Source organism: Perognathus longimembris, chromosome 1 (genome assembly GCF_023159225.1).
Source record: "Perognathus longimembris pacificus isolate PPM17 chromosome 1, ASM2315922v1, whole genome shotgun sequence".
Taxonomy (NCBI): Eukaryota; Metazoa; Chordata; class Mammalia; order Rodentia; family Heteromyidae; genus Perognathus; species Perognathus longimembris.
In genome coordinates, this window is record NC_063161.1 from 56,885,817 (window position 1) to 56,912,561 (window position 26,745).

Genomic DNA, 26,745 nt, shown 5'->3' on the forward strand with positions numbered 1-26,745 from the left:
CGCACGCGGGGGAGCCCCCCCCAGACCATGCACCAGGCGCCGCGGGGTCCGGCGCGAACCCGGGGGTCGGGGCGCCTGGCGGCGGCCTGGAGAAGCACAGAGAGCCGGGCGGGTGGGGGTGGGATTCGAGGCGGGGCTCCCGGTGCTGGGCGGGCAGGGGGCGGGCCCAGGTGGTGTTGATACACAAAGACCGGGCACCCAGGCCGCGCCCCGCCCACTGACGCGTCGGCGGGGAGCCGCTATAATCCGCGCTCGCTCCCCGAGCGGCTCCAGACCGCGCCACGCCGCCGCCCCGCCGCCCGCCAGCCTCCCCGGAGCCGCCGCGCGCACTGCCTGACCACGCGCTCCCGCACACTCGCGCCGTTCCGGGACGCCGTACACCTCGGAGGATTGGGGCGGCAATTTATACCATTTTTTTAAATTAAAATTATTTTTTTTCTGCCTGTTGTTGGATGTAGGGGGAGGGATTTTTTTTTAGATTTGTTATTATTGTCGTTTTAACGTTTTTTGTTTTTTTTTTTTGTTTTCATTGAGACCAACCCATCGGGCACATTTTTCTTGAGTTTTCTGTTTTTTTAATTTTTGGATCCGTGCGAGGAGACCACCGAGGTAACGAGGGGCGTCGGTTCGGTGCGGTGCGGCGGGCGCGGGCCCGGGCGGGAGGGGGAGGGCATCGGGAGCGGCCGCGGCGGGAAGGCGGCGCGGGGCCCCGCTTCCTGCCGGCGGGCGGGTGTTCCCGGGGAGCCCCGGTCCCGGAGCTTGGACCGTGGGGAGGTCCTCGATCGCCGGGCGGGCGCCCGCACACCTCGCTGGACGGGGAGGGGGAGGGGAGTCGAGCCCTCCGGGTCCGCGGCTCCGCTGCGGCAAGTCTTGTGACTTGATTTGCATTCATTATAGGGGTCCTGGGAGCGTGCGTGGGTGGACTTCTCCCTGTAACGGAGAGCCCCAAATTGAGGAAGACTGGCGTGGGGGGGGGGCAGGAACGTTTGACAATCGGCGATCAATATTGCATCAGTTTCTTTCCGGGTATAGGAGGAGCAAGGTGGGGCGACGCGGGCGCCGGCGCCCCGCGCGCCTGTGGACTCGGGTGGGGGTGTGCGGGGCCCGGGGGTGCGCGTGTAAACAAACCCACTCCCGCGCGCGGGCGGGGGGCAGCCGAGGGGGCTCTGTCTCCCCGTCCACCCCTCACTCGGGAGGAGAGGAGGAGCGGTGTCAGCCCTCCCCTCCGTCTCCGGGGGGCTGCGCTGCCGCAGAGGCACTGCTCCACCCGGGGGGCGCAAAGCCAGAAGGAGCTGGCCGGGGCGGGACCGCTGTGCCCCCCGTGCTGGCGGAGGGGTGGCGGCGCACGCCTGCTTATCCGATGCCAGGGCCGGGTGTGTGTGTGCCCGGCGTGCCTGTGGACGGCCGGGGTGTAGCGGGAGCCGAGCCTCCCCGTCCGCCCCTTGGGACGGGACAATGGAGAGGGTGAAGTGCACAACCTCTCTGGCGAAGTGTCCTGGGCGGGCGGGCGCCGCACCGCGGTAGGATCATCTTTGTTCTTGGCGGTGGCGGCCCCGCGCCGTCGGTACTTTTCCGCCCTTAGCGCGCGCCCCCGCCCCTCGCGCGCGGCTGGTACTTTTCCACTCGCCTGGCCGGGGATGAATCAGCCGCCGCGGCGCCCGCCCCGGCGGGCGTCACGTGATCTGGGGGCGGGGCCGGCGGCGGGGCGGACGCTGCGGTCCTGACGCGCCGCCTCTTACCTTCTCAGGCCGAGCCGCCTCCGGGGCCCGCTGCGTTTCAGCCAAGGACAAAAGGGAGCCCCCTGCGCGGCTCTCTCTGGCTCAGCCGAGCTCCGCTGCGCCCGGATTCATTCCCGTCGACGCTCAGCATGAAGAAAACCCAAATGGGGAGGTTTAATATTTCCCCCGATGAGGACAGCAGCAGTTACAGCTCCAACAGCGACTTCAACTACGCCTACCCCACCAAGCAAGCCGCTCTGAAAAGGTGGGGGAAGTTGGGCACTTTGCAAAACCAAAAGAAGTGGGTCCCTGGTGGTTCATGCCCCTGAGGTCTGGGGATCTTGGTTCGAAGCCAGCCCAGGGGCAGGAAAAAAAGCCTGCAAGACTTAATCCTACTGCCAGAGTGGAACAGTCTCATGTGATAGAGCGCTATCCTCAAGGATAAAGTTCGCCCAAGTTCAAGCCCCAGTACGGGCACAAAATGATAAGCTTTCACACACCTGATAGTTAACCCAAGATAGTGCATCTGTTCTGGTTGAATTGCATTTGGAAGAGTCCTAGCTGTTCAGTTAGTGCAGTGACTGTTTTAGTATGGTCCCAGTAAGTGAGGTGTGATAGCTTTCATGTATTAAGAAGTTGTGACCTATAACTGGTAGCAGGCGGCTTTTTATTTAGCATTAAAGAAGCACAATTTATAGTTCATTGTAGTCTATAAAGATAATTTTTAGCCAGGTACCCGTGGTTTGCACTGGTAATCCTAACTACTCAGGAGGCTGAGATCTGAGGATCAGGGTTTGAAGCTAGACCAGGCCATAAAATCCTGAAATTGTTATCTCCAGTGAACTACTCAGAAAAAGCAGGAAGAACTGTGACTCAGTGGTAGAGCACTAGCCTTGGGCAAAAGAAGCTCTAGGACAGTGCCCAGGCCTTGAGTTCAAGCCCCAGGACCAACAAAACAAAAACAAAAGAAGATAATTATGTCCCACTGAGAAAGACAACTTAAAATTATGTATGTATCTTTTTTTTCTCTACAGCCATTATGTGGATGTTGATCCTGAAAACCAGAACTTTTTACTTGAATCAAATTTGGGGAAGAAGAAGTATGAATCAGACTTTGTAAGTTAACAATTATCATTTATATGTCTGAGGCTTTGTGGAGTAAAAAGCATAGTTGTACTTTTAGATTTCAAATCTAACTTGCCCAAAGCTGGTGTTCTCCATTTAATTATTGTTATATGTTTGGTTATCGTTTTCCCTCTGTATAGAATCCAGGTACTACTTCCTTTGGAATGTCAGTATTTAATCTGAGCAATGCGATTGTGGGCAGTGGAATCCTTGGGCTTTCTTTTGCCATGGCTAATACTGGAATTGCTCTTTTTATGTAAGTATGTGTAAGTGAGTCTGTTGTGCAGGGCAGTTAATGATTTAAAATGTAGTATTTGGGCTCCAGAAACTGAATTTACAAGTGGCTTAATTTACATAGTTGACTTAACAGTTGTTTAGCATTAAAAGTGTGACACAGCTAAATCTCTATTCTGCTACATATTGTACAGTGAATGTCAAGGAAGCCAATTAGGGAATATCCGGTATTACTTAACTGACAGGTGAAGCCCAAATAGTTAAAAACTTTTAATAGATAACTAGATAATTTTTTTTTTAAAGCTGCCAGTAAATCTAGGGTAACAGTAGACTTTCTTTTGGTTGAGGAGAAACCAAACAATGTTAGTAACTTGAAATGCCTCCAGATGATTTTGTTAAATGGAAAAGTTCTTCCCTAGGACCTATGATCTCTTTAACATGCATAAGGAAAATATAATTCTGAAGGTATGAGATGTGATATTTACCTTTCCTGGAACATGTTTGCCTTAGGACAAATGAGTCATAATTTTCTAGGTAACTCAGAAGTAATTTACTCTTGGGTATTTTTTTCAAATATACTCCTTTCAGCTCTGTGATCTAAATGCTTTCCCTCCATTTAGCCTAGTTAAGAATTAGCTGTCCCTGTTGTTTTCCAGCATAAAAACTGGGTAGTATTTTGGAGGTATAATGATTTTTATCCGTTTTGGGTTTCTTTTCTATTTGGAGAATATGAAAACAGCCACCCCTATTCCCAGCAGGATGGGAAAGGCACCAAAGTACATGCAGTTCTGAGCATGTGTTTTTCAATGGTGTTTACGCTATAGCCATTACCTTTAAGTACCTGTGGACTGTCCTGTGCCTTAATGTGCTCATGGCACAGATAAGGAAAATTGGGCATGCAACTGTCCCTTTTGTGACTGATGTGGTTTTTGTTAGCTGATTGGTGTGGTTTCAAATTTTATTTTCTTGAGCAAGATAGAATGTTCATGAAAAGGAAAGCACCTTTGCAAATCACCACTTTGTGAAAAATTCCACACTGAGGCTCTTTAAGCCTGGCTCAGAGAACTGAAGGCAGGATTCAATGGGGCTTGGTTAAGATGACAGGCAGGTATTTACACAGAAAGGATCCTAGAATTTCAAAGTTTTTTAGTGGGAAACTTGAATGGCAAGTTCTGTCACTGTTTGAAACCCTTCTTAACTGTTGGTATCAGGACTAGAAGCCATTTTTAAAGTGTGGCTAGAGGATTTGAAGGAAACAAAATGGCAACTGTCACAAGTGAAAGCAAAACTGTTGATGTTACTGAATTTATTGTGTTTAACCATTTTAATAAATGGCTAAATGATAACGAGATTGCGTGAGTTTTTTATTCATCTTGTATTTACATTGTATTTAGAGGTAAGATGGAGCAAAAGCTACAAGGCTGCTTATCTTAAATCACTCACTCCAGCTTAAGTAGAACCTGTCTTAAGTTGAAAGTCACCACGAAAGCTGTGAAATCCTTTGTCCCTCAGTCTTATCCCTTGAGTAAGACATAGAAGGAGTTCACTTATTTTCAGTTAAACCAGTATATTCCAATATATGTTGTGTGCAGATTGACCACATAGAATCAAAACTCATGAAGGATTGTGATAGTGCTTTCTTTTTTTTAAGTTCCCCTGATTGTTTTTTACTCTATTCTTCCTTTTGGTTATTTTCCCCCTTGTGTAATTACACTAGCACTTGAACTCATGACCTGGACCCCACCCCTTAGGTTTATTGTTCAAGGTGTTCTTCCACCTTAAGCCGCCACTGTATTTTCCTGCATTTTATTGGTTAATTGGAGACTGAAAAGTCTCATAGACTTTTTGGCCCAGGCTGGCTTTGAATCACGATCCTTAGATCACAACCTCCTGAGTAGCTCATATTATAAGCCACTGGTACCTGGGGATGCCCTTTTTTCTTTTTGAGACAAGGACTTACTGTATAGTAAGAGTCTAGCTTGAAGCTCACAATCCTTCCCCCTCGGTCCCCTTACGGGCATGCACCACCGGACCTGACTTGCATGATTGGAAGGAGTGGGGATGAAAAAGAAGTCACATTAAAGAGTTTTTTTAGTCCTGCCCTGAATTCCATTTTTCTTTTCCCTTGACTTACCCCCCGGTAAGGGGCAGCTTACTGGAGCTAATGGCCTACTTGGTCTAGCACAGGCATTTTTGCTTTGTTGTTTGTTGTGCCTAGTACTAGGGCTTGAACTTAAGACCCTGGGCACTGTCGCTTAGTTGTTTTGCTCAAGGCTGGCATTCTACCACTTGAGCCATACTTCCACTTCCAGGTTTTGATGGTTAAGAATCTCAGACTTCAGACTGTACTGGCTTCATACCATGATGCTCTCAGGTCTCAGCCTCCTGAGCAGCTAGAATTACAGTTTTAAGCCACTGACACCAGCTAAATACTGCTTAATTTTTGCAACACAGTGAGCTAGCTGCCTGCCTTCCTCCCCATGGTGCTGTGTAGAATCAGTTCACTGCTATTTAACAAGGTTTTTTAGTATCTGACACTAGAAATGAGAGTACCATTTGCCCCTTTATTCTGTGGTTTGGAGACCTTTCCTGTCATAATTGAATTTCACACCAAGAAGTCTTGTGACTGGGTTTAATGGCAGATTTTTTTTAACCATGACTTTCTAGATTAAGATAGCTTTTTGAAATCTAGATAAAGCAAAAAACAAAATGAAAAACAGACAATGCAGGCATATAGATAGTTATTATGGGTACCAGAACCAGATTCTCTTGTGGCTCTGCTGTGACATTGCGCTCTTCAGCTACTTCTGTTTTTGACACAGTGAATCCTTCCTCCTACTACTTAATACTGCAACTCACCTGATGAAGTTGATATTAACTCCACATAGCAGGAAGGGAACACTACTAGCCCTTGGAGATCATTTTGACACAAATAAGACAAGATTCTTATTTAATGTTACTGAAACAAGTCTAGTTATCTTTCTGTAATTGTAATGTATAATGTAACCCTGTGCCTTTCCCTTTTCTCACCAGAATTCTCTTGACATTTGTGTCAATATTTTCCCTCTATTCTGTACATCTCCTTTTAAAGACTGCCAATGAAGGAGGTATGTCGTGTTCTTGATTTTTATATATATATATACAGTAATTATTTTTCATTATTTTCCTTCCTCTTACAAAACTGCTTCCTTCATGAAGTTTCTGTGTTCTCATTTATTTTAGGGACTTTATCATATGAGCAGTTGGGGCATAAGGCATTTGGAATGGTTGGAAAGCTAGCTGCCTCTGGATCTATCACAATGCAGAACATTGGAGGTAAGGATTTATTCTTTTTTTTTTTTAAGGTGACAAGGCCTCATTTTGCATCTTGTAATGGTCTAATTATGTTTCCCCTCCAGCTATGTCAAGCTACCTCTTCATAGTGAAATCTGAGTTACCTTTGGTGATCAAGGCATTAATGAAAGTTGGAGAGTCCAATGGGTAGGTGCTAAGTAAGGGTGCTCATAAGGAACAGTTCCTGGTCTGGACTGGCTTACGGATATTTTGTCAGGTAGACAAATAATGATTTTCAAGAAATTATCAACCAAGAATTCCCCCGGAAATGGATTTGAGTTTTGAGAACAAAAACAACAAAGATAGCTCTGGAATATTAGATAGCTAAAATAGTTCACTTGTGTGTGAAAACAGTTTTCTAGAACTTTCTGTCACTCTGTATTCACACTGAACTTCAGATGACAGCTTTAAATTGCATCCCATTTATTTTTGTTGTTGTTAGTTGTGGGACTTGAACTCACAGCCTGGGCACTGTTGCTTGAACCTCTACTCAAGGCTAACACTACCACTTGAGCCATAGCCCCATTTCCAGCTAATTGGAGATAAGAGTGTCACAGGAACTTTTCTGCTCTGGCTAGCTTGGAACCAAGACCCTCAGAGCTCCTGAATATCTAGGATTACAGGTGTGAGCCAATAGTGCCTGGCTCCAACTTTAATTAAACTTAATATGTCAGGTGTGGTGGCACACAGCTGTATAATCTCCACTGAAGCTAGGGAATCAGACAGTTGCCTGAGCTACAGAGACCCTATCTCAAAAAACAACCAAAATCCTTGATGTATCTTTAATGCAGAATATCAGCAAATATATAGCCATGCTATAAAGTAGAAACCATCCTCTTTCTAGCGAAGTTACTCATTCCATTGGTCTCGCAGGTTTATTCTTTTTGTTTTGTTTTTCAATTTAAAGTAAACAGCGGGTTGGTTTACTTTTCAACTTATTTGGTTCTCTCTGTTATGGGCTTTAGGAATTCAGTTCCACTAACCATCTTTAAGTAGGAATGTTTTCTGGGATCCCTGCTGTCAAAGTGAATCCTGGGGAATTCATTCAAGTTCATAGTGATTTAAAAGAGAATTCAAATAGGGGTGGTGACTCATGCCTTTAATCCTACTCTGGAGGGACGTGGTGATAGAAATATCTCTGGGTGAATGAAGGCATTAGAACTGATAACCTGACATAAGTCCTAAGTGCTAGAGATTTATTTTTGTTTTTCTTTTTAGGGGTTTCCCTTATGCATTTCAATCTTAAGTATGAGAACATTTCTTATTGAAATGCTTATTAGTAAGTATATTTGCTAACAAATGTTAAGTATATTATTACAAATGGTAAGCTTAAAGCTATAACTCCATTGGCGCACATTTTTAAAGATAAGCTTACTGGCTTCACAATGTAGCCTTGTGCCTGGCATTCCTATCTTGCCTTTATGAAGCATTTCATGTTATGAATCTGCTGGCTCTCTTCCCAGGGCAAATAGTGGAACAAAAAAAAAACAACAAAAGTCCCACTGTTTCCATACCCCATTTTTGAAAACCTGAATACATACTCATCTAGCATACAAAGTTAAAAAAATTAGTGTCTCAACAACTGTTCTTTATTATTTTTTTCTGTGTCTTGCCAGTACTGGGGCTTGAACTCAGGTCCTTAGCAAAGTCCCTTAGCTCCAGGCTGGCACTGAACCACTTGGCCTTTTGCCGACTTTTCCTGCTGGGGCTGACTTCAAACCGTAATCCTCAGATATGCCTCCTGAGTTAACTAGGATTACAGGCGTGGGCCACCAGCACCTGGGATCAAAATGGTTCTTTCTTCATATGTTTACTTTGATAGTGTTTCTAGAAAATGAATCCTGTTATAAGATGTTTTGACCTCGTTTTTTGTTTCTTTTTAATTCAGTGAGTGGTATCTCGAAGGAGACTATTTGGTTTTGTTGGTGTCACTGGTGCTTATTCTTCCTTTGTCGCTGCTAAGAAACTTAGGTGAGTAACTCTTGTCTCCCCTCTTTTTTCTGTGCTTAGAGCCTGTACCACTTGATAGACAACCTGCAGCCCAGAGCAAAGTCAGTTGATACCACCCTCACCAGCTAGTTAGCTCTTATTAGAAACTCCTGGTAGCTTAAAGGTCCTAAGTGTTCCCTTTAGAAATCTTAGTATACAAGACCCAGGGTGCCTCCGCGACAGTTGTTGGTGGCCTGTGATTGGTAAATAATTAGGGAAATGTAGGGCTGGGAATATGGCCTAATTGTATAGCATTTGCCTCATATATATGAAGCCCTGGGTTCGATTCCTCAGTACCAAATATATAGGAAAAAAAGCTAGAAATGGCGATGTGGAGCAAGAGGAAGCCAGGGACAGTGCTCAGGCCTTGAGTTCAAGTCCCAGGACTGGCAAAAGAAAATTAGAAATGTATTTTCCTTTTTTTTTTTTTTTTTTACATTTTATTTCTTTTACAACTACCTTTAAATTGAGTTGGCATTTCACAAAGCAGTTTATGAATACAATATATCTTGGTCTGTGTCACCCCTTTCAATAGAATTGGACATTATGGCACATTCGGAAGTACCTCAAATCTGAAGAATTGAGTTGCCCCATGTCCTCCCCACATTGCCCTTAGTTAATGGTGGTTTGTTTTCCTCTTCTTTTGCAGGATATTTGGGGTATACCAGTGGCCTTTCCTTATTGTGTATGGTGTTCTTTCTGATTGTGGTAGGTACCCCTTATCTCTGTAGCAAATATTCTTTATAATTCTTCTCACACTGTTCAATTGAACAAATGCAAATGAAATATGTTTTCAGGTGATCTGCAAGAAATTTGAGATTCCTTGTCCTCTGGAACTTGCTTTGATACTTAATGAAACAATGAACAACACCTTAACGCACCCAACAGCTTTTGCATCTGAATTGGGCTTCAATGTCACAGGAGTTGACTCTTGCAAACCTCGATATTTTATCTTCAACTCTCAGGTAACTGTAATCTATAAAATTTAGGGAAAGAAAGTTGGAAACTCCCCACTGGAGATTCTTTAAAATAATTTCTAAGGTTAAGGAAATGTCTTTTAAAAAATACACAACAATTTAGCTAGTTGTTGACAACTGATGAAGCAAATGGGTCTTTACATTAGAATGAAAATAGTCACAGTGACACCAGTAGCTCATGCTTGTAATCTTAGTTACTCAGGGAGGAGCACAATTTTCGGCCAGCAGGAAAGTCCCAGAGATTCTTATCCTCAATTACCAAAAAGCAAGAAGTGGAGCTGTGGCTGAAGCAGTAGAGCTCTAGACTTGAGGAAAAAAAAAAACACAAAAAAAAAACAACTCAGGGACACACGGTGTAATGAATAGATAGATGATGGAGAAGGGAGGGAAGCTAGTTCTAGGCTTTAAGATGCAGTGAAGCATGGCTGAGAAAGTCACAGCACTATATTACATCAGGAGATTAAGTAGACTCTTGCCTTTTTGCAGACTGTGTATGCAGTGCCAATTCTGACGTTTTCTTTCGTCTGCCACCCTGCAATTCTTCCCATCTATGAGGAGCTGAAAGGGTATTTTATGTTTATATACATATTTTTGGAATGTACTAGACATTTGTTTTATAAGTACTGCTGAGATAATGTATTTGTTTTTCTTTGGGTTTATGTAGCCGAAGCCGGAGGAGAATGATGAACGTGTCTAAGATTTCGTTTTTTGCCATGTTTCTCATGTACCTGTTTGCTGCCCTCTTCGGATATCTGACATTTTATGGTAAATTAAAAAAAAAATCATTTAATTAAATTGGCTGTTTCTAGGGTTTTGTTTCTTTTTTTAAAGAATAATGTAATGAAATTGAATATGTGTGTGTGGTGTCAAGTATTAGGACATGAACGCAGGACCTAACACTTTTGTTTGACTTTTCATTCAAGGATAGTGTTCTACCATCTTGAGCCACAGTTCCACTACTGGCTTTTTGGTGGTTAATTGGAGATGAGGGTCTCATGGACTTTGTTTTCCTGTCTGGGGTTGAGCTACAAACCTGATCTCAGCCTCCTGATTAGCTAGGAATACAGACGTGAGCCACAGGTGCTTAGTTAGAAGTTGGACATAGATTGACTTTTTAAAAATTCAGTCTGATTTGGCTTAGATCACATTTAGAATTCCTTGTAGTATAGTTGATAAACAAATTTTAGAGTCTAGGTTACAGGACATGTTTATGTAATGTCCTTGCCTCCATCTGATAAATTGATCGTACCAGTCTCATCACCTAACTGTACAACGCATACAAACTAAGCCAACCATGGGATTTAGCTATTTTTTTTTTTTTTTTGGCCAGTCCTGGGCCTTGGACTCAGGGCCTGAGCACTGTCCCTGGCTTCTTCCCGCTCAAGGCTAGCACTCTGCCACTTGAGCCACAGCGCCGCTTCTGGTCGTTTTCTGTATATGTGGTGCTGGGGAATCGAACCTAGGGCCTCGTGTATCCGAGGCAGGCACTCTTGCCACTAGGCTATATCCCCAGCCCCCGGATTTAGCTATTTTTGATTCTGTTGTTTTTAATGGAGGCCATGTGGCTAAATCTGTGCTTGGTATTTAGAAAAATTTCCCTTCAATGTTAGTTTAATTGCATTAGCTGTAATTCTGGATTAATCTTATTGGCCTCTTAGTTCATAGCATTTCATGAGTAGCTAATAATTTTAGTACTAATTTTACTGTGTTAGATTTGTTACTTGGTCCCCAGAGAAGACTGCACACTGACAGCTTTTTTGGTTTTCTCCCCTTAGAACATGTGGAGCCAGAATTACTTCATACCTACTCTTCTGTCAAGAAAACTGATGTTCTTCTTCTTATTGTTCGTCTGGCTGTGTTGATGGCTGTCACCCTGACAGTACCAGTGGTTGTTTTTCCAGTAAGTATGACTACCTGCTCTTTCAGTAGGGATAACGCGCGTGTGTGCGCGTGCATAAACTCTAGTACTAGAGCTTGAAGTTAGGACCTCTTGTTTTCTTTCACTTGGCTTGTTTTTGCTCAAGATTGGGGCTTTACCAGTTGCCACACTTCTACTTTCAGCTTTTTGCTATTTAATTGGAAGATTTCTCTGTCTGGACTAGTTTTAAACCATGATCCTCAGATCTGTCTCCTGAGTAACTAGGATTATGGGCATGAGCAACCAGTATAAAGATTAGTGTAAGGTTCTATAACTAAGGAGATGGCACCATTTTTCTTTAAAATAGTTAAAGTTGGGCTGGGAATATGACCTAGTGGCAAGAGTGCTTGAAGCCCTCGGTTCGATTCCCCAGCACCACATATATAGAAAATGGCCAAAAGTGGTGCTGTGGCTCAAGTGGCAGAGTGCTAGCCTTGAGCAAAAAGAAGTCAGGGACAGTGCTTAGGCCATAAGTCCAAGGCCCAGGACTGGCAAAAAAAAAAACAAATAAAAATAAAATAATTGTAGTTTCAGTTAAAAGTCTGTCATTTGGAAAAATCTTTGCATTATTTAAAACTAGATGTTTATTTATTTTCCAGATCCGGAGTTCTGTGACACAACTGTTGTGTGCAGCAAAAGATTTCACTTGGTGGAGGCATAGTCTCATTACCTTGTGCATTTTGGCATTTACCAACTTGCTTGTCATCTTTGTCCCAGATATTAGAGATATCTTTGGTTTCATTGGTAAGTTTGGGTTCAAATGCTAGAGCTATGAAACGCTTAAGAAAAGAAATGATTCATATTCATACTGAAGAAACGGTAAATGTTTTTCTCAGGTGCATCGGCAGCTGCTATGCTGATTTTTATCCTCCCATCTGCCTTCTATATCAAATTGGTAAAGAAAGAAGCAATGAAAACTGTACAGAAGATTGGGGTAGGTGAAAAACAACTGTAAAACCAGCAATGAATGGCCCTTTAACTCAGATTCTCCCATTTGATACTAATGTTAGGTGTTTGTTTTTGTACTAGGACTATAACTCAGGGCCTCACAGGCTGGTGCTTTATCACTTGAGCTACACCTCTACTTCTGGATTTTTGCTGGTTAATTGAAGATAAGAGTTTCTTATTGTTTGCCTAGAGTGGCTTCAATTCAAGATGATCAGATTTCAGCCTTCAGTATCTAGGAATTACAGGTGTTACTTTTTCTGACCATTATTAGTGTTACAGTTTCACTGTTGAACTTCCTAGTAAACAGTTTAGAAATAATAAACTTGACAGGAAGTTGATTGAGAATAATATAGCTTGTCGTCCAAGTACTTCATTGCAAGAAAGTTGCAGATAAAGAGAACTATAATAAAAGTACTGACCCAACCTTCAACATTTGCCAGCCTCCTGTGTGTCACTTGAGTAGACATGAAGTGTAGAAAAGACAAGAATAGTTGAGTTGAATGAGATTTGGCAGTCTTCAAAGCAGGATCAGTGTTGTGTATTTACCATGTAACAAGAATTGGTTGCATACAGTATAATGTGTGAACCACAAAATGTGTTTCTGAAAGCAAAATCCTGCTGGCAATATTTAGGGAAAAGACTGCTTTTCAGTCATCTTAAGGTGCCACTACCATTCTGGTCTAATTTAAAAGCACTTGTTTACAAACCAACAAATACCATCTTACTAGACTCAAATTATACAGTCAGTAATTGGAGAGAGATAGAGGAAGACGTAACTCATGTCTCAGGAAGACCTGGCTTTTTACTTAAGCTGCATCTTAAGTTGACTTAGGTTTGACCTTTGTGATTCAATTTTTGTTTTTAAAAATTGCAAATAGTCTCAGCTCTTCAGGAGGCTGAGATCTGAGAATCAGAGTTCTAGCCTGCCCAGGTAGACAAATGCAAGAACTTTTATCTTCAGTTTACCAGCAAAATGTCAGAAGTGAAGGTGTGGCTCAAATGGTAGAGCTTCAGCATAAAATCTAAGCCAGAGTGAGAAGCCCTTAGTTCAAACCCCAGGACCAGCTCAAAAACACATGCTATACCAGCTTTGTATAAAACAGTTGAAGCTGGGTACCCGTATCGTGCCTGTAATCCTAGCTACTTAGATAGATGGCTGACATCTGAGGATTGTTTGAAGCCAGTGTGGCTAGGAAAGTGTGTGAGATTCTTTATCTCCACTTAAGCACCAAAGAGCTGCAAGTGGTAGCACTAGCCTTGAGTGAAACGGCTTAGGGGCAGTGTGCAGATTCTTGAGTTAAAGCCTCAGTTCTGATTTGTACACACAGAAAATTAAATTGTATAAAAAAAGTTTGTTCAGCAAGAAAATTTGCTTCATATTTGAGACAACCGAATACAAAGAGAAAATTCCCCGAGGGCATAGAAGGTATAAACATGTTTCTCTGAATAATTCTCTTGGACAGGTAGAGGAATGTTTTTATGTAGACATGTAAAACACATCAACTACTGTCATCAGTAGAGAGGTGTTTTGCATTTGCCCTCTGCCTGCTGATGTGTTTTCTCTGTGCTTCTTGCAGGCTCTGCTTTTCCTGATCAGTGGTGTGGTAGTGATGATTGGAAGTATGGCCCTGATTGTCCTGGATTGGGTACACAACCCCCCAGCAGGTGGCCCCTAATTGGTACCACTGAAACTCAGAATCATCCCTTGGATGACGCGCCAGTGTTGAGTCAATTCTCAACTACTATGGAATTTCACCTGATGTTTTCCGTTCACTTCCTTTAGAAGTGCAGATTCCTCGCTGGTTCTTCTGGATGCAGAATAAGTGAACTTCTTTTTTTAAAAAATTTTTATTATTATTATTTTTGGTTGTTTTTTTTTAGAGAAACTTAATCTGTATGTTAGAAATATTGACAACAAAACCACGAGTCTCGGGTTAAGGGAAGTGACAATTTTATTCCATTCCAGAGAATGGACAGACTCTTAACTTTTATGAAGCCACATGTTTGGCTGTGTCATTGTTTAACTTGGATATTTTATGATTTTACTTGAATGTGCCTAATGGAACCATTCGATGTGAGAAACAAATGTTCATTTACAGTAAAGTATTGAGATAACCATTGGGGGGGAGGACGCTTATTTTTTTGTACCAAAAAGAAAAAGATACTTCAAGACCTCAGAAGCACTATTTTACTTTTAAGAAATTGCTTTCTGTTTTTGAATTCTATCCACAAACAGTTGACAATAAATTCCATAAAATGACTTCATTGGTATTTAAAAACAAATATTAGTATTATGAAATGATTTGCCTTTTTTGTGGGCATTATAAACCAAATAATTTTTTTACCCAAAATAATTTTTAGAGAAAATGATGTAACAAACCTTGAACTATGAATTAGGAGCTTTTTTTTTCCCCATTGAAATTTAGTTAAAGAGTCAGGTTGAAATCTGTTCATCATTCTGTCTGCAAATTAATTTGGTTTATTCAGATTGAAATGTGAGGATGGACACAATAGAAAATATTTCTATGGGAAATAAAAATGACTGATTTTGAGGTACCAAATAGAGTGCAATTGGGTAAAACAGGGTTTATTCAGTTGCATCTGTCTTCAGAATTATATTGACAGCTCTGGTTCAGCCCTTTTTTTTTAAACATTACTTCTGGCAGTGGGAAATGGGCATTTGATGGCAAAAGGCCAAGTATCCAGAGAGTACAACTTTACAAAACGCTCATTTACTGGAAGTGTGATTTACTTGACTATGTGCAGCTTAGTCGTGTATGTGTTTTGTCTTCACAGTAGCGGTCTTAATTCATTGGCTACGCCAGTATTTGGTATAGTACACTTCAGTTCATCAGGATACTGGGACACTTATACAGCAAGCTTTTAAAAATAAGACTCAATTTGGCCTGGCACTGGGTGCTGGTGGTTCATGCCTATAATCAATCCTAGCTACTGGAGAGACTGAGATCTGAGGGTTATGGTTCAAAGCTAGCCTTGGCAGGAAAGTCTGAGACTCTTACCTCCAGTTAACCACCAAAAAGCCAGAAATAGGGCTGCGGTTCAAGTGATAGAGCATCAGCCTTGGGTGAAAAAGCCCAGGCCCTGAGTTCAAGCCCCAGTACCAGTAACACCCCTCCCCCCCAAAAAAATTGCACTGGATTGTCATTTCATTCTTGTACAACACATAATTATTTGTTTACATCCAGCAAATGATTACCTAGGGGGAGAACAGTACAACCTGGTTCTTAGATCTTGGTCCAACTGCATGTTCACCTTTCATTTCAATTTCTGTGAGAGGTAGAAACAGTCATTACTTTGGCTTTCAGAGCACATTTACTGTATGTTAATGGTGTCTGGCGAACATATTCAATAATGTCGTACTTTGCCCATCTGGTGTAATGTCTAAGACCTAATATACATAATTCCATTAAATGGTTGAGGGAAGCAAGTAATGGAATCAATTGATTGTCTGGCTCTTAAGGTTAGTCTCGAACTAAATGTTTGTAGCTGGAGGCAAGGGCCAGAAATGAGGCAGACATGGTTTTTGTTACACATTCTTGTATTATATGTGACTCAGTTGACAGACAGGATGTGTCTGTGATTGAACACCCTTGCGGAACTGGAAGACGTCTTGTAGTGCTACATTGGGTTAAAAAGGAAAAAAAAAAAAAACCAACGGTCACTATTGTTTCTACGAAGATAACCAGGGACCATCTTCCAACAGTGGGCAGACGGATTTCCTCAGCTCTGCCTTGTGTGATGGGCTGCGGGCGCTCTATTCTATCTAGTCCAGCACTTCTCTAAGAGCTGGCACTTCTGCTGGAACTCTTGGAAAGAATTCCTGAAGAGATCTTCCCAGGAAGTAAAGCAAAAGGAAAAAAAAGTTATTCTCTACAGTTTACATCCTTTTGTATGGGAGAAAGTACAATGGCAACTAAGAATGAAACAACAAAATCCTCTATGGGAGAAGGCTCCCCTGATCTTGGCTAATTGAGGTTCAAAATCAAGCTGTGAGGTTTTTTTTGGAGCTGTCTTGTCTGCCTTGAGATTTCCTGAACAGTGAATTTCCACTAAGGAGCAGTCACCTCATTTTGCATTACTGTCTTCCATAGGTGTCTCAGTTGTAACTGTAATGTTATTTATAGAACAGCATTAATCCATTAAAGCTAACCTATTTTTCAATATTTATGATAACCTTATGTACATACATTGTCTTGTCTATATGTATTTGTAAATAGGTTGTATATAATGTCAGGATTGGGTCTTGGGTTTGAGTGTATATATACATGTAACTTTCTTAACTGCATTTTGAAATCCCTTCCTCCACCAAAAAAAGTACCTGTACAGAGAATTCCATATGAAAAACAAATTGACATTGTGTGCAAATACTAAGCATTTGATAATTGTTTATATTGCAGTAAACTGGTTGGACATTGGATCCTCCCCCCCCCCCCCACACACACACCATGAAAATTGGATTTCTAAGTCTGGTCTAAATTTTTCAAAATGCAGTAGTTACCTAAATGTGACCTACAAGGAAACCAAATGTGATTTAGTGTGATAAAGCCCTTGGAAGTCCTGGGTGTGTCAGCTTGGTGTGTATATAGTGTAAATAGGTCCCACTGTACTGTTAGGTCCGACAATTCCAGTGTGGCTTGTTGGCAAAGAGTGCTTACACCAGTTTCAATGAAACAATGTATGTTTGTTTAACTGAACTAAAATAAATACATACTTAATCCTGACTGAGCCTGTTTTGTTTTATTTGAGCAAATGGGATGAAGGTGCTGGGACAGCCCTAACCCTGTACCTACCTAGCTATAAGTAGTGTCTACAAACTTAGTGGTTGCACTGAAGAGATTTCCAAGTTGACCAAGGGAGATTGAAGGTATGTTGAAAAGATCCTGATAAGCTTGAAATTTGATTATAGGAGTAAGCAGGCCAGTAATTCATTAACCATTGACAGGAGAGCTTGGTATGTGTATGTTCCAATACTGGGGCTTGAACTTGGGACCTACTGTCCCTTACCTTTTTTTCCCCCCTTTTTCCTACTTAAGGCTGGTGCTCTACCACCTCCATCTCTGCCTTTTTGGTGGTTAATTGGGGATGAGTCTCATGGACATTCCTGCCTGGGCTGGCTTTGAACTAGTTCTCAGATTTCAGCCTCCTATGTAGCTACTATTAGAGGTGTGTGATATAGGCCCCTGGCCAGATACACACACCCCCTCCCCTTGAAATTGCAGATTTCTAGAATATACCTTCATGGTGTGATTGCATGGATCTGGCTGGCTCACAAAGCTGCTGGGAAAATTGCTCAAGACCGGGAACGAGAGAGGGAGTATATGGGCAGGCTGATGCGGGGTCTTTTCCTGAGTGACTGAGGAGGTTGCTAAGATCCCTGAGATAATCAGGTTTGCAATGTGATAGCCTTAAAAAGGTAGTTTACAGGGCTGGGAATGAGGCTTAGCAGTAGAGTGCTTGCATAGCAAGCATAAAAACCCTGGGTCAATTCCTCCAGCACCACATACACAGAAAAGGCCAAAAGTGGCACTGTGGCTCAAGAGGTAGAGTGCTAGCCTTTAGTAAAAAAGACAGGAACAGTGCTTAGGCCCTGAGTCCAAGCCCCAGGACTGGCAAGAAAAAAAAGATAGTTTACATAGTGAAATAACCAAAGCTGAAGTCTAAGAAGATACCTAGGACAGCAGGAGACCTTAGGAATGGTTTGGAAGACAGAAATGGAAGAAGCTTATTTCCATTTGCTATGGATAGCAGGGAAGAACCTGAGATTGTAGAGTGCACAAGAACTTGAAAAAGTCAGAAGTTGAAAAGCAAAGGCCTTTGGGGGAATTCTCAAGTTCAAAAGACTTTAACTGCCCCCTCCCTGTATGCTTGGCTAAGCAAGCCCACAGGAATGGTGGGGTTATGGGTCACATTACCTCTGCAATTGTATTATTAGTTGCAATTGTATTATTAGTTGAGTCTATTAAACAAGGGCTACAGTTACATGAGTTAGGCAAAGAGTACATTTCCTTCTGGATAATGTCACCCCCTTTCCTCGCTTTCCCAGACACTTGCAATTTTTAAGTAATACTAAAAAGAATCAGAATGACAATCTAATAATTCAAAATGAAGATGAGCCCAGCAAGTGGCTCATTCCTGTAATCCCAGCTACTGAGGAGGCTGAGATCTGAAGCTCGAGGTTCTAAACCAGTCTGAGCAGATTCAAGGGACGCCTACCTGTAATTAACCAGCAAAAAAACCTGTAACCCAGGACCAACATGAAAGGAAAAATATATTGATGATGCCCCCATCTTCAAGATAAATTTCAAGCAAGAAAACTTTTTATTTTGTTTTGTGTGGATACTAGGACTTAAATTCGGGGCCTGGGTGCTAGTCCTTAGCTTTTTCACGGAAGGCTGATGCTCTACCACTTGAGGCAGACCTCCACTTCTGCCTTTTTAATAGTTAACTGCAGATAAGAGTCTTGACTTTCCTGCCTGGGCTGGCTTTGAACTCCGATCCTCAGAGCAGCCTCCTGAGTAGCTAGGATGACAGCCATGAGCCACTGGGGCCTGGTTTAGTTTTTCTTAAGGGAAAATGTATCCCTTAAGTTCTGGTAAACAGTAACTCCTGTCATTTTTAAACGAAACTACTTTCTTCTTTATTTCCTTTCCTTTATATTTCCCTTTAAAATGACTGATGTCTCAAGAGACGTGGAACTCACGGTTCACAGCCCTTCTGCTACAGAGAATTTTATTTTTAAACTGATCCGTAAATAGAAAGATCCAAAGAAGGAAATGTGTGGAATATGAAAATCTCTCAAAATGCATTGAGGGCCTCGTAAACTCAGAAACATTCTTCCCTTACAAACTGTTCCAAAAAGAAATGTTGAGTCTGTATGACCTGGTATTGGAGGCAATGAAGCAAATAGAACATTCCTTCTTCGTGGCGGGGAAGGGACCTGTGAATTACTCCTTCTAAAAAGCATTATTCATTCCTTTTAATAATGCAGGACTAGCACGGCAGCACTCATCTGTAAGCCCAGCATACAGGAGGCTGCGACAGAAGGATCTTGAGTTTGAGGCCAGCCTGGGCTAAACATTGAATTCCAAGCTAGTTTGAGCTATAGTGAGACACTATTCAACACAAAAACATACCAGGCACCGGTGGCTCATGCCTGTAATGTTGACTAGGCAGAGGCTGAGATGTGAGGATCATGATTTGATGCCAGATGGGGCAGGAAAGAATATGAGACTATTATCTCAGACACAAAAAAGCTGGAAGTAGAGCTGTGACTCAAACGGTAGACTGCTAGCCTTGAGTGAAAAAGCTGAAGGGTACCTGCCAGGTCCTGAGTTCAAGCCCCAGTACTGGCACCAAAAAACAAAACCCTCAATGCAGTTCAACTGGAGAAGAAGTTTGCACTCCCAGTTCTGAATAAGTAGACTAACACAGAGCGGCACATGAGCAAAGATGTCCACCCTCCACGGTGGCTCCTTCTAGGGCTGTCTGTTGTCCTTGCTGTTTGGCCATCCCGCTTAGATGCTAAAGGCCTGCGGGTCCTCCCAGAATGAATCTCTGCCTCCTGCTGACATCTGCCTTCAGCCTTTCTGCTCAGCCTGTCCCTCACACAAGCTCCCTGAGGAGGGGAAACATTTTTTTTGTTAGTTTGTTTTGTGTTTTGCTTTTTAGTGTTCGCTGTACTAGAGATGAACCCATTCCAGCCCCACCCCCCCACCCTCTGCTGGGCCTTGCGCTGGGCCTTGCCCTGACCCTTAGCATTGCCCTGCAGTCATTCTACACCTCAGACCCTGAGATGAATTACAAGAATTCAAATGTGGGGAAGGCTTCCTCTCAGAATGTGTCAGTCACCAGGCACTGGGCAGCTCAAACCTGGAATCCTAGCTACTCAGGAGGATGAGATCTGAGGATCGAGGTTCAAAGCCAGCCCAGGCAATGAACCACACACACACACACACACACACAAAAAGGGACTGGGAATGTGGCCTAGTGGCAAGAGTGCTTGCCTCATATACATGAAGCCCTGGGTTCGATTCCATGAAGCCCTGGGTTCGATTCCTCAGTACCACATATATAGAAAAACGGCCAGAGGTGGCGCTGTGGCTCCTAGCCTTGAGCAAAAAAAGAAGCCAGGGACAGTGCTTCAGGCCCTGAGTCAAGCTCCAAAGCCAAGTGAGAATGAGTTCAAGCCTCAGTACCTGCCACCCCAAGAATGTGATTTACAACATTTATGAAAGTAATCATGAATAAACATTAAAGATTTAACTGAATGAGAGAAATAATTATTCTCATGTAAACTCAGTAAGTTTCAGAGGTCTCTTTTTTTTTTTTTTTTTTGGCCAGTCCTGGGGCTTGGACTCAGGGCCTGAGCACTGTCCCTGGCTTCTTCTTGCTCAAGGCTAGCACTCTGCCACTTGAGCCACAGCACCCCTTCTGGCCATTTTGTGTATATGTGGTGCTGGGGAATCGAACCCAGGGCCTCATGTATACGAGGCAAGCGCTCTTGCCACTAGGCCATATCCCCAGCCCTCATTTTTTTTCTTTTTACTGGTCCTATGAGTTGAACTCAGAACCTGGGTGCTGTCCCTGACCTTTTGTACTCAGGGCTGGTGCTCTACCATTTCAGCCACAGCTCTACTTATGACTTTTTGGTATTAATTGGAAATAAGAGTCTCACAGACTTTCCTGCCTGAGCTGACTTGGAACTGTGATCCTCAGAGCTCAGCCTCCTGAGTAGCCAGGACTATAAGTGTGAGCCACCAGCATCTGGCTGAGGTCTCAGTTTTATATTCAACTGTTCACATGCTCGTTTTGGTGCCTAAAAGGTTAAAAAAAATTAAAGGTCTTGAATTGTCCAGAAAGCCAATGCCCTAAAGTTGTGGTGCAGCGACAGGCCAGTTACCCTGTATTTACCCACTAGACTTCCCAAGAAAGAAAAGGATGGGAAAGAGGGCTTGGCATAGTCCCCATCTAATCACTCCAGGCACAGCTAGAAGTGCAGCTTTCAGGCTATGGCTGGCTGATTCTCTTGTAAGCAATGCTGAACAAGGTTGGGTCCTCGATGTCACAAGGGCTCAGTAGCTATGAGCAGATGATCATATCAAATGATGCTTATGGAAATGAACTTGGAGAAATGGAAACAAGAGGTTTTTCTTTATTATACTGTTTGTGGTTCTTTTTTCTTCTTATTCTGTTTTTTCCCTTTTGTCACTTTTTTTTTAATTCCTGTGCCCTTTGTCTTACACACGTGTTTATCTGATTTGGGGAGGGGAAGGGGAAGCACAGAGACAGTAGGACAAAGGGTGAACTAATTCAGCAGTGATACTCACTAGATACTGTGTTGAAAATGAACTATACAACTTGGGGGTGAGAGAGGTTGGGAGGGAAAAATTGGGAGAAAGTGAGAAAAGAGGTGATGCTGTTCAAAAAGAAATGTATTCATCATGAAGCCCTGGGTTCAATTCCCCAGCACCACATATACAGAAAATGACCAGAAGTGGCACTGTGGCTCAAGTGGCAGAGTGCTAGCCTTGAGCAAAAAGAAGCCAGGGACAGTGCTCAGGCCCTGAGTCCAAGGCCCATGACTGGCCAAAAAAAAAAAAAAAAGAAATGTATTCATTACCTGACTTATGTAACTAACCCCTCTGTATATCACCTTTATAGTAATAAAAAACAAATTTAGGGCTGGGGATATGGCCTAGTGGCAAGAGTGCCTGCCTCGGATACACGAGGCCCTAGGTTCGATTCCCCAGCACCACATATACAGAAAACGGCCAGAAGCGGCGCTGTGGCTCAAGTGGCAGAGTGCTAGCCTTGAGCAAAAAGAAGCCAGGGACAGTGCTCAGGCCCTGAGTCCAAGGCCCAGGACTGGCCAAAAAAAAAAAAAAAAAAAAAAAAACAAATTTAACTATCTAAATAAAAGAAGGGTCCTCTATAAGACCCCATCCTCCTGTGTCCCTTTTCTGGTTAGTAGGAGGAACCATGCTAAATAATAAACAGTTACTGACCACTGAGTCTCCTTGCTTCTTGCCAGTATTGAAGCCTTTCCCAGACTAAGACAGCTCCATACATACTAACACTGCCCCCACCAGGCAGAAGGGGCAACTTTAATTCAAATACCTTAGGAAAAACAAGAATTTGTAATCCTAGCTACTCTAGGAGGCTGAGATTCTAAGGATTGCAATTCAGAGCTAGCTGCAAGAGGAAAGTCAGTGAGACTCCAATTAACTATCAAAAAGCCATAAGTGGAGCTGTAGCTCAAGTGGTAGAGCACTAACCATAAGAAAAAAGAAAATAAAATGGCCCAGGAACAGTGCTCAGGCCCCAAGATCAAGCCCCAGGAAGGCACAGGGAAACCCCCACACACACACACAAAACAAACAAAACCACCTAAAATTTAGTACTTAAGAAGTGAACATTGCAACTCTATTTAAAGAGAAGCAAAAATCACTCTAATTCCTTTCACACAAAAATAACCACTAATAAAATATTTTTCAAAAAATCCTGGAATTTCCGGGGCTGAGGATATAGCCTAGTGGCAAGAGTGCCTGCCTCGGATACACGAGGCCCTAGGTTTGATTCCCCAGCACCACATATACAGAAAACGGCCAGAAGCGGCGCTGTGGCTCAAGTGGCAGAGTGCTAGCCTTGAGCGGGAAGAAGCCAGGGACAGTGCTCAGGCCCTGAGTCCAAGGCCCAGGACTGGCCAAAAAAAAAAAAAATCCTGGAATTTAAAAGATGTGAGACATAGAGCCAGGTACACTGACTCATGCCTGTAATCCTAGCTATTCAGGAGGTAGAAATCAGAAGGATGGTAATTTGAGGGCAGCCTGGGCAATAAATTAGTAAGAGTCCATCTCAACCAACAAATCAGGTGTGGTATATGCAGAGGGAAGTAAATAAAAAGATATGGTTCAGGCTGGCTTGGGCGAAAATGTGTGAGATCCAATGAGTCCAAACAAGTTAAGCAAAACACACTGGATGTATGCTTCAAGTAATAGAACATGTTCCTAGTAAGTGAAGCCCTGAGTTCAAACCCCAGTACTTCCAAGAAAAATTAAAAAAATAAAACAAAGCCAAAAGAAGCCAGGCATTAGTGGCTCACAACTGTAATGCTCGCTCATTAAGAGATGGAGATCTGAGGATCTGGGTCCCAATAACCAGAAGTGGAGCTGTAGCTCAACTGGTAGAGCACCAGCCTCAAGTGAAATAGCTACAGGAGAGTGCCCAGGCCTTCAGTTTAAGCTCTAGTACCAGGATAAATGAAACAAAACATGTGACTATCCATCTATCTATTTATCTAATATATATCATATATATCTTATATATCATATGTTCTAATGTATTATATCATACGTATATATATATATATGTATGAGAATCAATCTGGTATACTAGTTTCCTAATTTATTTTCAATTACCCTTATTTGACTCTTTCTATTTTATTGACTGTGCAGCAAAAAAAAAATCTTTTTAATGTGTTCGGCATATATTATAACTTCAAAACCACCCCTCTGAAGTGGGGTTGGAATATTTGTACCAGCTGACTCCCTCTCCTGCATTCCTGCAGGCGGTGGAATTCTCACAGGCATTGAACACCCTGGCTTCCATGGGAATTAAGCCCCGGAAAAGATAAGCGGACCATCTGTAACTGGGAGACCAAACCAGTGTCAATTAAATGAGCTGTGAAAAAAGGTGCTTGTGCTCTTTAAATCCACGCTACCCATCGACAAGAAAGCTCACTTATCTACAGAGCTAATCACTGGGCACACAGGCTTCAGGTGAATGACCAGCTCGCAGTGTTCTTTGCTCAAAGGGTAAACGCAATCACATTTTTCAACATGAATTTTTATAGTTGTGAATTGACCTGAGAGATTTTGATCAGACCCTAAAACATTTCAAGGATGTGAAGCATAATAGAAAACTTCTCTCGTGACATTACCATGTTTGTGTAGGCTCTGCTCCTCAGCTCAGAGGAATTTTCTTTTTAATTTAATTATTTTTCTTTTATTAATTATATTTTTTTATGTGGCACTAAGGAATTGAACTCAGGGCCTCATGCATGCTAGGCAAGCACTCAGAGGAATTTTGATGTCTGTGTGTGTATGTGTGTGTGTATATATGCACGCGTGCACACTTGAAATCAAGGCCTAAGGGCTATCCTTTAGTTTCATTTTTTGTTTTGTTTCAAGCTTACACTCTACCACTTCAGCCACAGCTCTACTTCTGGATTTTGGGTGAGTAATTGGTGCTAAGAATCTCAAGGACTTTCCTGCCTGAAGCTGGCTTGAGCAGCAATCCTCAGATCTCAGCTTCCTAAGTAGCTGGGATGACAGGCATGAGCAGCACTAGGCAGCTATGCTATTGTTTCTTGAGGAGCAAGAGCTGAGTAGACATTCTTAAGAAAGCAACAAAATTGGCCAGGCACAGTAGTCCACATTTGTATACGAGGCGAGCACTTTTCCACTAGGCCATATCCTCAGCCCCAGTAGTCCACATTTGTAATCCTGGGAGACAAAGAAGGAAGATTATGAGTGCCTAGGCTACATAGTGAGACAGTGGGGCTGGGAATGTGGCTTAGTGGTAGAGTGCTTGCCTTGCATACATGAAACACTGGGTTTGATTCCTCAGCACCACATATACATTTAAAGCCAGAAGTGGTGATGTGGCTCAAGTATTACAGTGCTAGCCTTCAGTAAAAGTTCAGGGACAGTGCCCAGGCCAAGTTCAAGACCCAGGACTGGGAAAAAAAATCAAGTCTGCATAGTGAGACTCTCTCTCTCTCTCTCTTTCTCTCTCTCTCTTTCTCTTTCTCTCTCACACACACATACACACACAAACACACACACACACAAACACACACACACACATCATGCTAAGTACCATGGCTCACACCTATAATCCTAGCTACTCAGGAGGCTGAGATCTGAGAATCACAGTTCAAAGCCAGCAAGGGCAGGAAAGTCCATGAGACTCATATCTCCAACTAACCACCAGAAAACTGGAAGTGGCATGGTGGCTCAAAGTGGTAGACTACTCGCTTTGAGTGAAAAAGTTCAGGCCTCAAGTATAAGCCCCACAACCACCACTAACAACAAAAAAGTCAATTGGGGCAGGGGGTATAACTCAAGTGGTAGATTTCCTATCTAGCAAGACCCTCACTTCAAACCCCACACCACAACAAAGAAAAAAAGTGATGGGGCTGGGAATATGGCCTAGTGGCAGAGTGCTTGCCTCCTATACATGAAGCCCTGGGTTTGATTCCCCAGCACCACATATACACAAAACAGCCAGAAGTGGCGCTGTGGTTCAAGTGGCAGAGTGCTGGCCTTGAGCAAAAAGAAGCCAGGAACAGTGCTCAGGCCCTGAGTCCAAACCCCAGGTCTGGCAAAATAAAAAGAAAAAAAAGTAAAAAAAAGTGATGAAGTAATGAAAGACAATAGAAAAATAATCTACAGGGACTGGGAATATGGCCTAGTGGTAGAGTGCTTGCCTAGCACACATGAAGCCCTGGATTGTATTCTCCAGTACCACATATATAGAAAAGGCCAGAAGTGTTCCATGTCCCTGTGGTAGAGTGTTAGCCTTGAGCAAAAAGAAGCCAAGGACGGTGCTCAGGCCCTGAGTTGAAGCCCCAGGACTGGCAAACTAATAATAATAAGCTACAGGAAGATCCAATGTTGTAGGGAATTCTAGGATAAATTTGAGCAGAGTCCTTTTTCCAGTTTCATATTAATTGCACGTCTCTCTGGGCTGTCTTTCTTCTGTCCACTGCTAATGCCTGCTCAGGCTGGCTTTGAACTGTGAACCTCAGATCTCAACCTCCTAAACTGTGAGGATCACATGTGTGAGCCCCTGATGCCCTGCTTATGATTGCTTATTTATATCCCCTCTCATTGTATTCCAGGTCAAGTATTGCCTGTCACTCCTATAGTCTGTCCTCATGGCCTTCAGCGGTCACTAAAAAATTTAGGAGGTTGCAATAGGGTGAACAGGGAGGAAAGGGACAAGATCCAGAGTCTGAGGTAGAGACTTTGGGGTTCAGGGTGCCTTCTAGAAGAACAGTATCTTCTCCTAATGAAAATGGGACACACGTTCTCACTTTAGACAGCCCAGCTGAACAGATAAGATATTTGAAATGTCCAACTCTAAGACATATCTCCAATATATATGCAGGGAATAACTGAGGACAGAAGAAAGACTTCTACTGAGAAAGAGAAGAAGAGATTGGAAAGGGTTGACTGGGGCCTGGCAGAGGAGCTCCAGGAAGCGTGTATGAGAAGCTGTTCCCCCAAATCTAGAATGTCTGTCAAGTGGTATAGAGTTGAATGGAAGAGGAAGTCAGGAAGGCATAGGGAAGGACAGGACAGGGTACACAATGGCCTGAAAATGAAAGAACTAGTGTCAAGAGACTAGAAATGCCCTCACAGGAAGTTACAGCAGGAAATTGTCACAGGGAGGAGATGGGAGTAGCACTGCGGCACTC

The 26,745-nt window shown here is 43.0% G+C and overlaps 1 protein-coding gene across 3 annotated transcripts; it reads left to right on the top strand.

Annotated features, from left to right (window-relative positions):
- The first annotated feature begins 321 nt into the window (after positions 1-321).
- Slc38a2 (solute carrier family 38 member 2) lies at positions 322-14,525 on the top strand. Of its 3 annotated transcripts, XM_048365819.1 has the most exons (16): positions 325-609; positions 1,748-1,983; positions 2,753-2,834; positions 2,984-3,099; positions 6,111-6,184; positions 6,300-6,392; positions 6,476-6,557; positions 8,299-8,381; positions 9,049-9,107; positions 9,197-9,364; positions 9,863-9,942; positions 10,041-10,141; positions 11,152-11,276; positions 11,894-12,038; positions 12,131-12,228; positions 13,820-14,525. In XM_048365819.1, exons 2-16 carry the CDS (start codon positions 1,868-1,870, stop codon positions 13,916-13,918), a joined length of 1,521 nt encoding a protein of 506 aa, XP_048221776.1. In that variant the 5' UTR covers positions 325-609; positions 1,748-1,867; the 3' UTR covers positions 13,919-14,525. The 3 variants fall into 3 exon arrangements, with proteins under 3 accessions (XP_048221786.1, XP_048221776.1, XP_048221796.1); XM_048365829.1 differs by lacking the exon at positions 2,984-3,099 and having other exon boundaries at positions 322-609; XM_048365839.1 differs by lacking the exons at positions 325-609; positions 1,748-1,983; positions 2,984-3,099 and having other exon boundaries at positions 2,743-2,834.
- Positions 14,526-26,745: the final 12,220 nt, after the last annotated feature.